We start from the raw sequence: 17,246 nt of genomic DNA on the forward strand, positions 1-17,246 counted from the left end.
AATGTAGAGTTGATGGTGGTACTAATAAAACTGTTTAGAAGAGAAAATACGAAAACTCAAATGAAGTGAGTAGCTAACCAGAAGACATATATTAAAGAAGCAAAATTCCCAACTATGTTGCTGGTGTGGTATTTATTCTTTTCTTAGTAATCTTTCAATATTACATTGATGATGTTGTCTCCACAATTTATCATAATCAGGATATAGAGGCAAATGACATTTTACTGTCATGAAGATACAGATGCAGATTAGAGCAAAAATGAAAATTTAATCTCAGCGTCTCTGATCTCTAATTTTCAGTGGTTTCCTCTTACTGTTGATGTATATCCCTAACTGTGGGTATTTAAAGGTCTCACCTGGAATTTCACCTACCAGTGCTGACATGTGGATCAACAATCAAAGCTCGCTACATGATTTTATCCTATTGGGATTTTCTGACCGTCCCTGGCTAGAGACACCCTTCTTTGTAATCTTTCTGGTGGCCTACATCTTTTCCCTATTTGGAAACATCTCCATTATCCTAGTTTCCTGCCTGGATCCCCAGCTTGACAGTCCCATGTACTTTTTTGTCTCCAATCTATCCTTTCTGGACCTCTGCTATACCACCAGCACTGTCCCAGAGATGCTGGTCAACCTCCGGGGAGCAGAAAAGATCATTAGCTATGGGGGTTGTGTTGCCCAACTCTATATATTTTTGGCCCTGGGTTCTACTGAATCCATACTTCTAGCCATCATGGCCTTTGACCGTTACGCTGCCATTTGCAAGCCCCTTCGCTACCCAGTCATCATGAACCAGAGACGCTGTATCCACATGGCTGCTGGCACTTGGATCAGTGGTTTTGCTAACTCCGTTGTCCAGTCCACTCTCACAGTGGTGGCCCCAAGATGTGGACAGAGGGTGTTGGACCATTTCTTCTGTGAAGTTCCAGCCCTTTTGAAACTAGCCTGTATTGATACTGGTGTGAATGAAACTGAGCTCAATGTACTAGGCGCTTCGCTTCTCCTGGTGCCACTCACCCTCATCCTGGGCACTTATGTGTTCATTGCTCAGGCAGTAATGAGAATCCGCTCTGCTGAAAGTCGCTGGAAGGCTTTCAATACCTGTGCCTCACATTTGCTGGTGGTCTCCCTCTTCTACTTCACAGCCATCAGTATGTATGTACAGCCTCCCTCTAGCTATTCTCGTGACCGGGGAAAGGTCATGGCTCTCTTCTATGGCATTGTCACACCCACCCTCAACCCATTCATCTACACATTGAGAAACAAGGATGTGAAAGCTGCCCTGAGAAGATCACTGACTAAAGAGTTTTGGATTAAGACAAGATGATCTCTGAAAAGAAGTCCTAAGAAGCAAGGATAGATATGTTTGACTTTCAAAAAGATGTCAGACATGGAATTGATGAGGGAATAGTATCAAGTGACACAAAGTTCACAAGTGGAACAAGACTAAGAAAAAAACAGTTAACTCTTGGTAAAATCTATGTAGCATTTTTTCACTTATGAGAATACCTGCTTTACAATATTGAATTCCATCAAGTCAGTCTTTTTTTCTCCCTTTTCCTAATGACCAGTTAATCTAGTTAGAGTAGGGGAAAATGGTATAATATCCAGAGAAAAAGATATTTAGAAAGTTTAGGAAATATATTTAGCATAAATTGTTTATAAATGAATCCCAATTAAATTAGAAATGATCCCAACTCCTAGAAAAACATGTCAGTACTATCGTGAGTTAATTTTGATCAACATGTATTGCCACCATCTAGCCATCTTCTAACATTCCATGTCCAATTATATCACCCTCAAATGCTTTTTTAAGGTCTCAGTGGCAAGTAGAATCAAGAGACAATTAGTTCAAAAACATTAAGATGAAATTATGGAACGTGAAATTAATGAACAAATTTAGAGGTGATGATTTTAAATATAATTTTTTTGCCATGAATTCTTTTAAAATTCTTTTTTGCCATAAATGTTTTGCCTTAGTCAGTCTTATGCTCTCGTGGTACACAACAACGAGGCCTAGGTCAATACACATAGAACTTACTCTGGGGGGAAAGATGAACAGTGAGATGCTTTGGACAGTGATCAGCAGGGGAAAACCTGAGATGGAAAAAAGTTCTAATTTAGGGACACAAACTCAGTGGGAATTTACATGTTTTGACAAGGAAACTTTCTTCATCACCTGACTGGGCAAGTTAGTCCTATTTCAGTGTGGGGGTTTGAGAATACCATGTGGAATTCAAAACTTTGGTTGATCTATTATCTTTATTTAGAAAAAAAAAAAACTTTTATAGCCTATTGCTATAAACTGCCTCACAAACCTATGAGCCAAAGATACCACGACAAAATAGAGTGAGTTCACCAAAAAATCCACGTCATTAAAAGAACAGTGCAAAGCTCTATTTCCTGTACTGTGAGCATGTCCACTTTCTGTGGTTCCCAGTGTTAAGACAGATGAGAAGCTGGAACACAGAGAAAAGGTTTTTGGGAACACTTTCGAAGGCCCGTGGCTATATAAGAGAAAGTGAGTTCATTTCCTTAATTCTAGTATAATCTGGAATAGGATCCTAGACATTATGAATTTTTTGGATCACAGTATTTTTCCCAACCCATGACTCATTTTTACATGGAGTCTGCTATTGGCATGAAATAAAATACATCCTAATATGTATTATGAAAAAAATGCTTATTGTATTTATTTATTTATTCTATTAAAGGAGTATGTTTCTCAGAGGTTAAATGTTGTGGGGTTTTTGGGGTCACTTAATAAAAATGTTAACATATTCTTGTTTTTGTTTGTTTAACTTAGAAGTATAAATAGAACTCAAAATAATTGAACATTGAAACTACTATTCTGCATTGGAATAAACATGGATATATTATGTTGAGAAAATCGCATGTATTTTTAAATAGAAATACGGGTTCTTGGAGAAATGTTTTGCTGATGTGGGTGGCTGCTCAAGATATGTCCCCAAAGCTCTCGAAATACATTTTGATTCACTTTCATTATTACAGCTATGCCAGAGAAAAATTTTATCTTTAAATAATTTAAAATTTTTGACTTTATAAAGGTATAATGTTTCTGCATGTATGCTGCCTGAGATTTTGGAAGGCTATATATTTAAATATATCATTAAATAAATTATAGTACCTGTACTATCAGGCAAGCAAATCAAAACAAGGCAATGTTGAACATATTTAATAAGGAAATAGTTTAAGTATTCCTGAAAGTATTACCAAAACATTAAAGTTATTAAATATTAAAAGTTATCAAATATTACATCAATTATGCAAATATCCAGCAAGCCATTAAATAGAAACATGCCCTGTGCTGTAGGAACAGTAGGAAAACATATTCAATAAGGTAAAAATATTTATATCAGAACCAAGTCTACTATCATATTTATTCTGGAGCAGTGGATAATTCCCAATACTTTTAGAAACAATAGAAATTTTCTGACTCTCATCACAGTTACATATTGTTGATTTGGATTAACTACCCAATACAACTTAAAAATAATATTAGTAAATTATTAAATAAAAACATTTGGTATATGTTATAAAACAACAAAAACAGCATCATTTAAATGAGCTGTTGCTATGATTAAGTTTATCTTATGATGAAAATGTTTATTCCTTTATTTGGTAAATATTTTCTGATGGCAACTATGTACAAGTTGCTGAAATAAAATTAGATATTCACCTTTATATCAAGGAGTACAACTTTTGAACAAAACAGAAATAAAAGAGACAGAACTGAGCGACCAGACTAAGGCAGAATTTGTCATAAAAAGCGTCAGAAAAGATAATGCTAAACATAGAAAAATCTTTCACGACTTGCAGAATGATATGATTTGGCTCGGTGTCCCCATCCAAATCTCATCTCAATTGTAATCCCCATATGTTGAGGGAGGGAGGTGATTGGATCATGGGGGCGGTTTCTCCTATTCTGGTCTCGTGACAGTGAGTGAGTTTTCATGAGATCTGATGGTTTTATAAGCGTCTGGTATTTTCCCTGCTTGCACTTCTCTTTCCTGCCACCACGTGAAGAAGGTCATTGCTTCCTCTTGACCTTCCACCATGATTGTAAGTTTCTTGAGGCCTCCCCAGCCATGTGGAACTGTGAGTCAGTTAAACCTCTTTCCTTTATAAATTACCCAGTCTTGGGTATTTCCTTATAGCAGTATGAAAATGGACTAATACACAGAGAGAGGGCCCTGCTTGAGTTTAGCTGAGTGCTGATCTGCATATGTGTGTGAGGAAGCTATCCAAGAATGAGGAAAGAACTACTTAATGGATTAAGGTAAATAGTGCCCAATGCTTATGCAAAGGCTGGGAATTTTGTGGGTTCTCAAGCTATTTATGTGCCAGAATGAAAACCTAAGAATTCCTGAGGCATTGAGTTTAGCAATCAAAAGTGTCTTGCTTCAAGAGTTTCAATAATTAGCTCTAAACTAAACACTGTTCTGGTTGCACCTAACAAATCTTCGAAAGAAGTAACTAAAGTTTCAAACTGTATCCAAGTAATTTAGTAGCACTACTCCAGAAGAAATTCAAGGATATTTCTAGGATTACAAATATACCCGGTAAAAGAAAATTTTCCAATGAAAATTTACTAAGCATGAAAAAAAGCAGGAAAATATGATGTAAGGGAAAAAATCAACAAATCAAACCTGACTCAGAACTGACACATATGTTAGAATGATTCAAGTTATGGCATTAAAACAATTATACTGTTTACCATATGTTCAGAAATTTATAGATGTGGAAGATACTTTAAAAAATCCAACTTCTAGAGACGAAAACCACAACGTTTAAATATACGTAGTACCTAAAAGCACTGGATGTAATCCATAGTGCATTCAACATTGGGAAGCTCCGTGACTGCAGTTGGCATGCTGGAGTTCCTGGGCCTCGGGAGGAGGCTCTGCGCAGGCCTCCCAGGGCCAGTCCCCTGGGGTCCGCCAGGCGTTTGGGTTACCTCGGAGCCTGCCACTCCCTACAGCCAGGGCCTGCGTTCTACTCTATCCAGGGCGCCCCTGAAAGTCCCTACCTATTAGGCACAGCTGCAGCCGCCAAAGTCGGTGCAGAATATCCGGGTCTCCTGTGCGCTGGGGGCAGGCAGGAGCCCTGCCCATCCTGGGCGCGGCTGCAGCCACCGACGTCAGGGTTGTAGAATTGGGCCTCCGTGTGCTCTTGAGGGCTGGGAGCAGGCAGGAGCCCCACACCCCCGGGCACAGTTGCAGCTGTCCAAATCCGGACGGTAGACCTGGGCCTCTGTGTGCTCTTGAGAGCCCGGAAGGCCCCCTTTGCTATTGCAGGCTCGGAAGTGCCTGCTCCTACTGCCTGGTCTCTCTCCACTCTGTGCACCTGATCCAACCTAGGAGTAGGTGGAGCTGAGCCCAGGCACCGTCATAACCCTGCCAGGTATACGCATGATCGAGCCCTGCCACCTCAGCCCCCTCTGGATGTTGGGCCAGACAAGAGTGGATGAGGGGGAAGCGTTGGCCTGCAGGTGCCCCTTGGCACAAGCAGCCTGTGCACCATGGAAGGCGTCAGGAGGCAGACGGGCTCCTCGGTGGAAGGGAGCGGGTCCCTGTAAGGCCCCATCCTCAGGCCAGGAAGAGTCTGAAGGCTGGGGGTCAGGCTGCCACACCGGTGGACTGGAGTGGGGTCTTGTGGTGCCTTTTTCTGCCCACCCATGGCCACGGATGGACCAATCCACATGCACTTCCTCCCCTCTGAGGTCAATGAAAGTCCCAGGATCAGCAATAGCATGGTAGAGGACAACTGAGAGATGATGGGATGACCAGCTGCAGAGAGTAGTTATCCTCTCTGCTTAGAGTTGGGAAGTCAATGGGGACCTGCCTGCAGAGAGGAGCCACCTCTGCAAACACACCCAGAATGATGTTCGACCAAATACAGGCCTACCTCATTTTATTATGCTTCACTTTATTGCACCTGAAGGTTTGTGACAACCTTGCAATGAGCAAATCTATCAATACCATTTTTCCAATGCCATGTGCCCCCTTCATATCTCTATGTGACATTTTGGTAATTCTCGCAATATTTCAAACTTTTTCATTATTATGTATCTGTTACGATGATGTGTGATCAGTGATCTTTGATGTTACTATTGTAATTGTTTTAGGGAACCACAAACTGCCCATATAAGTCAGTGACCTTAATTGATAAATGATGTACATTTTGATTGCTCCACCCACTCATCTCTCCCTCTCTTCAGGCCTTTCTATTTTGTAAGACACAACAATATTGAAATGAGACCAATTGATAATCCTACAATGGCCTTTAAGTATTCAAGTGAAAGGAAGAGTCACATGTCTCTTATTTAAATCAAAAGCTAGGAATGATTAAGCTTAGTGAAGAAGGCCTGTCAAAACCAAGACAGGCCAGAATCTCGGGCTTTTGCACCAGTTAGCCAAGTTGTGAATGCAAAGAAAAGTTATAGAAAAAAATGTAAATGCACTACTCCGGTAACCACATAAATAAGATAGCAAAACAGTCTTATTGTTGATATGGAGAAAATTTTTTGTGGTCTGGATAGAAGATTTTGAAAAGCTAAGGAAAAAAAAAAATAAATCCATGTCAGTAGAAGCCAGGAAATAATAAAGAAAATATTTAATAATAGAAATTAATAAAATAATAGATAAATTAATTTTTGTATTTTTTGTGGAGACAGGGTCTCACCATGTTGCCCAGGCTGGTCTTGAACTCATGAGCTGTAGTGATCTACCTGCCTTGGCCTCTCAAAGTGTTGGGATTGCAGGCATGAGCCACCTCGCCCTGCCTGAGGTAAACTTCTAGTGGAAAACACCTTTTATATAAGCCACATAAGCAGCTTCAGACTGTCCAATGTTATTATTACTAACATAAATTAATACGGGCTTTCTTTTATCCTGGAGGAGTTGTGGAAACACATCTTCATGGCTTGAATTAGGAGTCAGAATATTAAAGGTGTAGACACAGGAGTTGGAAATTGAAAGTGTAGATGGAAAAAAAAAAGAAAGAATTTTATGACAATATCGAAATTAGATTTTTTCACTGAATTCAAAAAGGTCTACACAGAACTTTTGTAAGGGATTCAAACCCTTGCTTTAAAAATAAATAAATAAATAAATAAATATTTCTTAATACCAATGTGTTTACTGTTTCATCAGGAGCAGGTTTTGAAAATTATTGTTTATGTTGAGAAAACAACCATCTGAATATAACTAATAACCATTAATACTAGATTGAGTCTAGGAACATAGATACATTTAAATTTATTTTTAAAAGACAAACATTTTTAATATTGAAAATATAGGTCACCCTGAGCTTTCTAGTAATTGGAATGAATGACAATCGCTTTTGTTTACTAACACATCCATTTGTCTACAATTTTCTTAACGTATTTAATTCTGAAACGACTCATTCAGTTTCGGTCTACTGAAGAGAGTAAAGTGAAAATATTACTCATCAATTGATATATTACTTAGGGTTTTTTTTTTTAACTGTTTACTTTGATTGTCATTGGATGCTCTTAGCATGTATTAATTAGTTTTAACCAATCTTTAAAAAAAAAAAAGCAAAGAAAAACACACATCTCTCAAACTTTAATGTGACTTTATATATGGAAAGTATTTTATTAAAGTTTATCCTATTTGAACTATCACACAATTTTCTCTAAATCATCCATTATTGTTGTATGTTGAAATTTTTGTACTATTTGTCTACTAACCACCATGTATAATATTGAATCCACCTACTATCTGTATCCAAAGCTTTTACGAAAATATTGATCAGATCACAATCAAAGTCTATGTTAAAATAGAAAATTCTTTCCTCAAAATGAAAAGAACCTCAGAGTATTTTTTTGATCATTCATTAATTGTCTTTCTTATTGTTCATAAACAACCTTATGAGAACGTGTGATCCTTATTGAGACACTGTATTGTCATATTGTGGTGCTTAATGTGGTACTATATTTGCCACTGGAGATCAAAATAAAGTTTATTGGTCTGCAACATTTACAATTCAGTTTCTTATATTTATATATATAATTCATATGTATATAATATACATAATATAAATTATATATATACACACATATGTATACAGGGAAACTTAGAGCTATTTTTAAATGTTTGCCAAGTAAAATATATAATATATTAAATTTTTCATACTAAAAGTTTTTAAAAAATTTCTTTCAATGCTAAGAAGGTAGATTTTATGTTGTGTCCTTATCACGATTTAAAAATGCCTTTTCCATAATCACACATATTTAAGAATGGAATTCATTCACTTTTGAGTAAAAATTATTCATATTCATCTAGGGGATTGTTAAAATGAGGACTGGATTATAAGTTTCAAGTTATTTTAGAAAAGACACCATGTTTGAAGAAAGTTTAGCTCTCTAAGTATTGGTTTTATTCTGAGATTATTTGATTCTACTATTATGTATGGGTTTATGTAAATAAACAATTACTAAGTATTCCTTTTTTTTTTTTTTAAATAAGGCCAGTGCAATCATGCATGATTTTATTGGTGACCAGTTAAACTGAAATTGTTAATTAATGAAAAAATAGTTTTTACTAGAAAAACCTGTGAACTTACATTACAGAAAACATTATGTATAATATTCATTTTTTAACCTGAAATGCATCGACTACAAGAGTTAGCTAAACCAAGATAGTAATTAACTACTTTCCACTGAGGCAATTCCTTGAGGGAGAGGTCCATGAAATCCCCTGCTTTGAACTCATAGTATTTATCTGAAACACCAACTTCCCTGCACAGGATGTTTGTCCCTAGTGCCTGGACAGCACTGGCTTTATTTCAAATACCACTTAGTTAATAGGAAATTTAAATGTCCCTGGGCAGTTACATCCTGTTTGGTCCTATATAAAAGCATTTCAGTCCTTTCCCTACATGGAAATTTCACGGACTGAAATAACAGCTTGATTCTAGAACAAAGATGCTTAGTCTCAGGATCAACTGAGATTTGTTTCTACTAAGAAATCCACTCTGGTGAGTAAAACTTCTCCGAATTTTATGAAATTTATCCAGAATTTATGTAGCATCTGCTTAGTGCCAGTGACTATGCGAGTCATCAAAATTATAACTGTAAATAAGGTATACAATTTCTCATTCCTTAACTAAGAACAGTTAAATAAGCTGGAAAATCTATGCAAATAAGTGTAATAAAGTTAGTATAAATTATAAGGAATCTGAAATGAATGCAATCTGGGCTCCAAACAGTGTTCAATTCTTCTTGGGTCGACAGTTAAACTCAGGTGAATTTTAGATGGAAAGAGACAATGTAGCTGTGTTAAAATATAGTTAAGTATTTGCCAAACAAATGAGGGGAGATTCCATTTTATTTTTTTATTTTTTATTTTTTTTGAGACGAGTCTCAGTCTGTTGCCCAGGCTGGAGTGCAATGGCACAATCTTGGCTCACTGCAACCTCTGCCTCCCGAGTTCAAACAATTCTCCTGCCTCAGCCTCCCGAGTAGCTGGGATTACAGGCGCCCACCACTGTGCCTGGCTAATTTTTGTATTTTTAGTAGAGACAGGGTTTCACCATGTTGGCCAGGCTAGTTTTGAACTCCTGACCTCAGGTGATCTGCCCACCTCAGCCTCCCAAAGTGCTGGGATTATAGGCGTGAGCAACAGTGCCCAGCCACAAGGGGAGATTCTAGTGAGAGGACTTTCAGACAGGAGGAATAGTGTGATTTAAGAAAACAAACACAGCATGGTGATACAACCTGATTGATTTATTAAGAGTGATTAAGCCAGTCAGCATTATTAAACATGGAGATTGGCATGGGGTTGGAGAAGTCACAGTGATAGATAATACGGGAATGGCAGTCAGGAAGCATTGTAAAGATACTGTTTGCCATCCTAAGCTTTTTGGGCATCCTTGCATAATCAATTAAGTCAATAAAGAGTTAAAAGCTAAATTAATGTTACAAGATGTGATTGGCATCACCATTTATCCTGACAACAGCACTGAAGTTGGATTAGAATTACATAAAGCTGAAGAATGAAATATTGCCAGAGATAATGAAGGTTTGAACTAATCTGTACATGTGACAGCAAGAGGTAATAACTACAACAGGTAGTAAGCAAATAAAATTTTGGTGTTTGATTGAATATACAGATTAAAGCAAAGTTGTGCCATTCTTTGAAATAGGTAACAGTGACAGGGAGACGGCTGGAAGAAGAGGTGAGTCCTTATGGCAAGGACCCATTCAGGGGCAGTGATGTGCCAACCATGAAGTAGGAGATGAGGACCTGCAACCCAGAAGACCTATGGTAGTGCCCGAAACAGCCGACTATTATTTTCTATTCTGTAAGAAAATAGTTAATCTGTCTTCTTTAAAAGGCACAATAGTATATTTGAGTAAACAGAAGTACAGAAAGAAAGTGTCAGGACAAATTTTTGGAAACCGTCAAATTTCAATAAATGTTAAAAGAAGACTCAGATAAAGAGACTAAGAAAAAATATTTAGAGCAGTGAAATTGATCTGTATGACATTCAAATGGTGAATTCATGTCATTATGAATTGCCTAAACCCACAGAATGTACAGCACCAAGAATGAACCCTAAATGTAAGGTATGGATTTTGGCTGGTAGTGTGTCAATGTAAATTGATCAGTTATAACAAATGTACAACTGCAATGGGAGATGCTGGTAATGGGGGAAGCTGTGACTATGTGGGGGTAGGGGCATATAATCTCTCTATCTTCCTTTCAATTTATTTTGTAAACTTAAAATTGCTCTAAAAATAAAGTACATTTTTTAAAAAATTAAAAAAAAGAAAAAATATTCAGAGAAGAAATAGAAAACCAGAACTAAGTGGCATAGAGCCAATGGAAAAGAGCTGTTTTAGAACAAAGAACTGTATGATAGTGTCATATATTTGAGAAAGTTTAAAATAAAAACAAAATAGAAAGAGTGCATTGAATTTTCCATTGTGACAGTTATTTGTGGATTTGCTGGAGCTGTTTGTGAGCACTCATGAGGCAAGCATGATAAACATGGTTCAAAATTGAACTAAATGTGCCCGGGCACAGAATGATACCTTATTCTGCTCATAAAGCATGGCTGTAAAGAGAAGGGACATTATAAGTAAGTCCTAAGTATGGAGTGAAGGCTTTTCTTTTTCTTTAAAGTGGAAAAGTCTTATGATTGTCTATATTCATCTGCCTATCTCTCTCTCTCTCTCTCTATCTCTCTATCTACATCTATCTATCTATCTATCTATCTATCTATCTATCTATCTATCTATCTCTCTCTCTCTCTCTCTCTCATCTATCTATCTCTAATTTATCATTTATCAACGGAGAATAGTGAAACAATCTGACTGGTTTATTAAAAGTAATCTCAGTAAATCAACATTATTAGAATTTTTAGACATGGAGTTTGTGTGAATTTTATACATACACATACACAGACACACACACATAAAATGTGTGCTCTTGAGAGAGAGAGAGAGAAAGAGAGAGAGAGAAAGAGAGAGAGAGACAGACAGAGAGAGAGCAAGCGCATATTGTGGCAAAGGTGCCCTTTACAAGGCTGTGTATAGGGTTGGTCACTGACTTGGAAAGGAAAAAAGAGCTCTTTCTCTGCTTTTGAAACCCTGGAATGGGTGGAATTAAATCATATTAGAGATAATTTCATTTGTATACAGGTAGGAAACTGAGATATTTAACATATAATTACCTATGTTTTCTCACTGAAGTTGTTGGCAATGTGACCTCCCAGGAAATAGAGGAAAATAGAGAAGAAGAGACTTAGGATGCGGACTCTCTAGAGCAGCTACTGGAATGAATTAGAGTTTACCTACATAACGTGCCTGCACATGTACCACTGAACCTAAAAGAGAACTACTTTCAAAAAAAAATTGAGTGTTTCAACAACATATGAGAGTTAAAAAACAGACAGTTTATAGATGTTTTGTAAGATAAAATTTGCATATAAGTGGTTAGTGAAGAGAGAAAATAAATGCTTGGGGGAAACAAATAACATTCAAAGAATCATTATACTCTCCACCAAAAAATGTTTAGTTTTATTATAAAATAAAGTATTTAATGCAGGTATGACTTGGAAGGATTGAACACAGGTTTTATATGTTCTCACAGTACATCCTTAATCCTAAGTGTATCTCCACATGTATATGATTCCCTTCCTTCTTATTTGATAAGTGATGAATTAATCAATACAATTTGCAACTAATGAAATTAAAATGATGAAATTATCCATGTATTCATCAGATATAAAAATTATTCTCTATGTCTTCAAAGAAAATAAAAATAAAAATAGGTTGGTGGGAGTTGTTGAGAGGAGAATATGGTGTGTTCATTAAGTTTTTTCTAATGATTTTTCTCCTCCTTCCCTCTATGGAGAAACCTTAATGGGGACGCTAAATGATAGAGGTTTTTCTTAAATTACACTAACAATGTGTATTAGAAGTGGTAAATAACATGATGCTCTTGATTTTCAAGCCAGAGACAATAAGTTTTAAAATATAAGTGAATTGTTTTAATCTATTTATTTTAAATTCCAAAACTACCATCTGATATTTGGAGCAAGTTAAGCCAGGCATTAAGATTGGCAGCAATGGGAATTAAGCCATATCTAATGGAGGACCAGGAAAACTGTAGGAGTAAGAAAGCTAGAGAAACTTTGAAGAAAGTAACTCCTGTTTTCCTCTGATTCTTACTGCCGTGAAGCAGGGGATGTGACCATCGGTGATGGATTAAGGGCCCTTCTATCCCTGAGACTGTGCCTTGTGGAAAAAAAAATATACTTCCTAAAAATTAGTTTCAATCAGTTCTCAAAATAAATTACAGCAAAATCAGAAAGATCTTGGTTTAAGTGATTTTTAACCGTTTCCTACAGCTTAGGGATTAATAAATGAAACATACTACAATATCAGATACAGTAACTTCAAAATCCGATGCAGTAACTCATGTAACTTGGCCATTAAGTTTTTATCTATATAGAATTGAAATCAATTATGTAGATATCCAGTTAAATAACTATTTACTTAGTACTTATATGTTAGATACCATTGGTCAAGGGTGAAGAAATGGATTGAAATGATGAAGGAATAGTCTTTGTGCAAAAGAAACTCAGTGAAAATGATACTGATTGACCTTTCAACAAATGCACAGATTTAAAAAGAAAAAAAAGAGGCAAAAATTAGTTGGCAGAGTGATTCTGATACACAAAATGATTCTATGATGATGATGATTCTACAATAATAGCACATTTAAAATGAAATAGGAAAAGTTACATCATTTAATCCTCCTAACAATTGTTACATCTGGTATAGATGTTTCTTTTGTTTGGTTGGTTATTTTAAGAAATGGGCTCCCACTATCTAATATATTTCAAGTCCTAGAGAGAAAAAAATACTGTTTCTTTTTTTTTTCATTTGGGAAGACACAATGAGACATAGCACTAGAAAGATACATACTCCACTACCTAGCATTCTCCCTATCACAGAGATTTTAGAAAATCTCTTTATTTCTTCAAATGGATTTGATTGAAAATGTCCAACCCCAAGTTGTCATAAGAATTCTGAGAATTAAACGTTCTTTGACAGTGAACCTTTGTCACTTAGTTGCAAGATCTCCAAAGCTCAGGATTCAATGCCTGGTATCAGTGGCATCTGCAGTTTACAATTTTGAGACATTCCATTTTTCAAAATTTCTATGGAAAGTTTATTACAATCAAATGTAATCTTTTTTAGATGTTAAGAGCTTTTCAGAGGAAAAAATATGACTGTTCTTTGAGCGAACCTCTCTTCTAGATTAGCTTCTGAGCTGTTTCTAGATGTGCCTCTGAGTTGAGGTGGTATCAATAACTTCATGTTAGCTGGTTAGCAAATGAAGCTGTATAGTGCATAACTATAATACTAAGGCATCACATAGAAGATGTAATGAGATTGGTATGCTAATATCATTTTCATTGACTTTGTTGAAGGTAAAGATTTTATCATTTCCATCAATTTCTCCCTCTTTTGACAACGCAAACTCTGCTCCAGAAAACGTTTATGACTTGTTGATCACATTTAGGGATTCTATTTCTGAATAATTGCTAAATTTTTTAAATTGAATATTAACTAATCACAATGGAGATAAATTCATCTCATTTCAGTACCTCCATGCTGAGGAACTGAGTTACTTGACATACAAATATATTAGATGTCATGCATTTTCTTCCTACTGTTCTTTGGCTTCCTAAACAGAGTCACACTTGGTATCTTCAGAGAGACTATGGTCAATTTGACTGCAATGAGTGGATTCCTCCTCATGGGGTTTTCTGATGAGCGTAAGCTTCAGATTTTACATGCATTGCTGTTTCTGGTGACATACCTGCTGGCCTTGACAGGCAACCTCCTCATTATCACCGTCATTACCTTGGACCATCGTCTCCATTCCCCCATGTATTACTTTTTAAAGCACCTCTCTCTTCTGGACCTCTGCTTCATCTCTGTCACAGTCCCCCAGTCCATTGCAAATTCACTCATGGGCAATGGTTACATTTCTCTTGTTCAGTGCATTCTTCAGGTTTTCTTCTTCATAGCTCTGGCCTCATCAGAAGTGGCCATTCTCACAGTGATGTCTTATGACCGGTACGCAGCGATCTGTCAACCACTTCACTATGAGACCACTATGGATCCCACTGCATGTAGGCATGCAGTGATAGCTGTGTGGATTGCTGGGGGCCTCTCTGGGCTCATGCATGCTGCCATTAACTTCTCCATACCTCTCTGTGGGAAGAGAGTCATTCACCAATTCTTCTGTGATGTTCCTCAGATGCTGAAACTAGCCTGTTCTTATGAATCCATTAACGAGATTGCACTGGCTGCATTCACGACGTCTACAGCATTTATCTGTTTGATATCCATTGTGCTCTCCTACATTCGCATCTTCTCTACAGTGCTGAGAATCCCATCAGCTGAGGGCCGGACCAAGGTCTTCTCCACCTGCCTACCACACCTATTTGTAGTCACCTTCTTTCTTTCAGCTGCAGGCTTCGAGTTTCTCAGACTGCCTTCTGATTCCTCATCGACTATGGACCTTGTATTCTCCATATTCTATACTGTGATACCTCCGACACTCAATCCAGTCATCTATAGCTTACGGAATGACGCCATGAAGGCAGCACTGAGGAAGATGTTGTCAAAGGAAGAGCTTCCTCAGAGAAAGATGTGTTTAAAAGCCATGTTTAAACTCTAAAGAACCATAGAAATGAAAGGCATTGTTATTATGTTTCAGATTGGAAGGGGGTGAATCTAATTTCTTCCCAGAACGCTCTTCCAAGCTGTCTATTGCATATATTCCTCTCAAATATAATTCTTCAAAATTTAAGATGTTGTGCTTCTAATAATATTGGCTTTCCTTCCTCCCTCCAATTCAAGTGCTATTTTAAGTCATCTTTGGGAAATTTTTCTGAAATGAAGGAGAAAGACAATTAGTTTGGAGTCTGGCCTGTATAATTTAAAATCCATTATTAACAAATAGGTTGGAGATAGTTGAAGCTAACTGGGATAATATGATAGTGCATATATGGTCTTTCCAGCGGGCCTCCTAGTTTCCTATCCATATTAAGTATTCTTATTAAGTTCTTTTGCTATTATTACAGTGGTGATTTCAACAATTTATTCAGCCCCTAGCAAGTATCAAGTGTTTATACATATTTTTTTCTTTTGACTCAAGAAAACAACTCTTCTAGCTATGCCATATTGTCCCCATTTTGCCAATAGGAGCAATAAATTTAGGAAGGATTAATTAATTTTTTCTGAGATTTCTCAAACAAATAGTAGTTAAGCTGTGATTCAAATTAATATTTGTCTGACTCAAACAATAATGTCATTTATGTTCCTTACTCATGGCAAATGCATTATTACCCAAATGTGAGTGTGTATGTTTATGTGTGTGTGTGAGGTGTACAATCTATAAATATAAGCATATACAACTATAATCTATTAATAAAATTGTCATCACCCTTGTGTATCCCTATTACTGGAGATATTTATATTAATTCCTTTACTTTTCTGATCTGTACAAGAGTTTGACAAATTGGTTTTACAGAGTTAGCCTGGGGATGCTCCCTAGTTCCATGAAACAGAATATAGATAAACTGCAAATGAAAAGATCCAACTTATGAATGTGTGAGATAAGGGGGCATAAATCTTGTGAATCTGAATATCTGATTCAATTTTGTGTAATGCTGCAGATTTCGTCAAGAAAGACTCATAATTTCCAAGAGTACAAAACTGGACTAGTCCCCTCAGTTTTGAAGTAAATCAAAGTACATGTTTTAATGACAAAGGGAATGAGCAATTGCTCAGTAATGGGGAATGTTTTTATAGGACTTTTTTGAATTAATGGTTATGATATCTACACATGCATACACCTTAGTGAGTTTTTTTTCTTTAATCTTCTACATGAGATTTTGTTTTCCTTTTTTTAATATACTTTAAGTTCTGGGGTACATGTGCAAAACTTGCAGGTTTGTTACATAGGCATACATGTGCCATGGTGGTTTGCTGCACCCATCAACCTGCCATCTACATTAGGTATTTATCCTAATGCTATCCCTCCCCTACCCCCTTACCCCCCAACAGGCCCTGGTGTGTGATGTTCCTCTACCTGTGTCCATGAGTTCTCATTGTTGAACTCCCACTTATGAGTGAGAACATGCACTGTTTCGTTTTCTGTTCTTGTGTTAGTTTGCTGAGAATGATAGTTTCCAGCTTCATCCATGTGCCTGCAAAGGACATGAACTCATCCTTTTATGACTGCATAGTATTCCATGGGTGTATATGTGCCACATTTTCTTTATCCAGTCTATCATTGATGGGCATTTGGGTTGGTTTCAAGTCTTTGCTATTGTGAACAGAGCCACAATAAACATACATGTGCATGTGTCTTTATAGTAGAATGATTTATAATCCTTTGGGTATATACCCTGTAATGGGATTGCTGGGTCAAATGGTATTTCTGGTTCTAGATCCTTGAGGAATCGCCACTCTGTCTTCCACAATGGTTGAATTAATTTACACTCCTACCAACAGTGTAAAAGTGTTTTTATTTCTCCACATCATCTCTAACATCTGTTGTTTCCTGCCTTTTTAATGACAGCCATTCTAACTGGCATGAGATGGTATCTCATTATGGTTTTGATTTGCATTTCTCTGATGACCAATGATGATGAGCTTTTTTTCATAT

At 36.7% G+C, this 17,246-nt stretch overlaps 2 protein-coding genes across 2 annotated transcripts; both read left to right on the plus strand.

The window, feature by feature from the left end:
• Positions 1-382: 382 nt before the first annotated feature.
• LOC126953111 (olfactory receptor 2B6-like) lies at positions 383-1,327 on the plus strand. The gene has a single exon (XM_050788481.1). The coding sequence runs from the start codon at positions 383-385 to the stop codon at positions 1,325-1,327; it is 945 nt and encodes a 314-aa protein (XP_050644438.1).
• A 12,899-nt stretch (positions 1,328-14,226) lies between these two features.
• Positions 14,227-15,331, plus strand: LOC126953106 (olfactory receptor 14J1). The gene has a single exon (XM_050788475.1). The coding sequence runs from the start codon at positions 14,286-14,288 to the stop codon at positions 15,249-15,251; it is 966 nt and encodes a 321-aa protein (XP_050644432.1). The 5' UTR covers positions 14,227-14,285; the 3' UTR covers positions 15,252-15,331.
• Positions 15,332-17,246: the final 1,915 nt, after the last annotated feature.

The sequence above is a fragment of the Macaca thibetana genome, chromosome 4 (genome assembly GCF_024542745.1).
Source record: "Macaca thibetana thibetana isolate TM-01 chromosome 4, ASM2454274v1, whole genome shotgun sequence".
NCBI classification, from domain to species: domain Eukaryota; kingdom Metazoa; phylum Chordata; class Mammalia; order Primates; family Cercopithecidae; genus Macaca; species Macaca thibetana.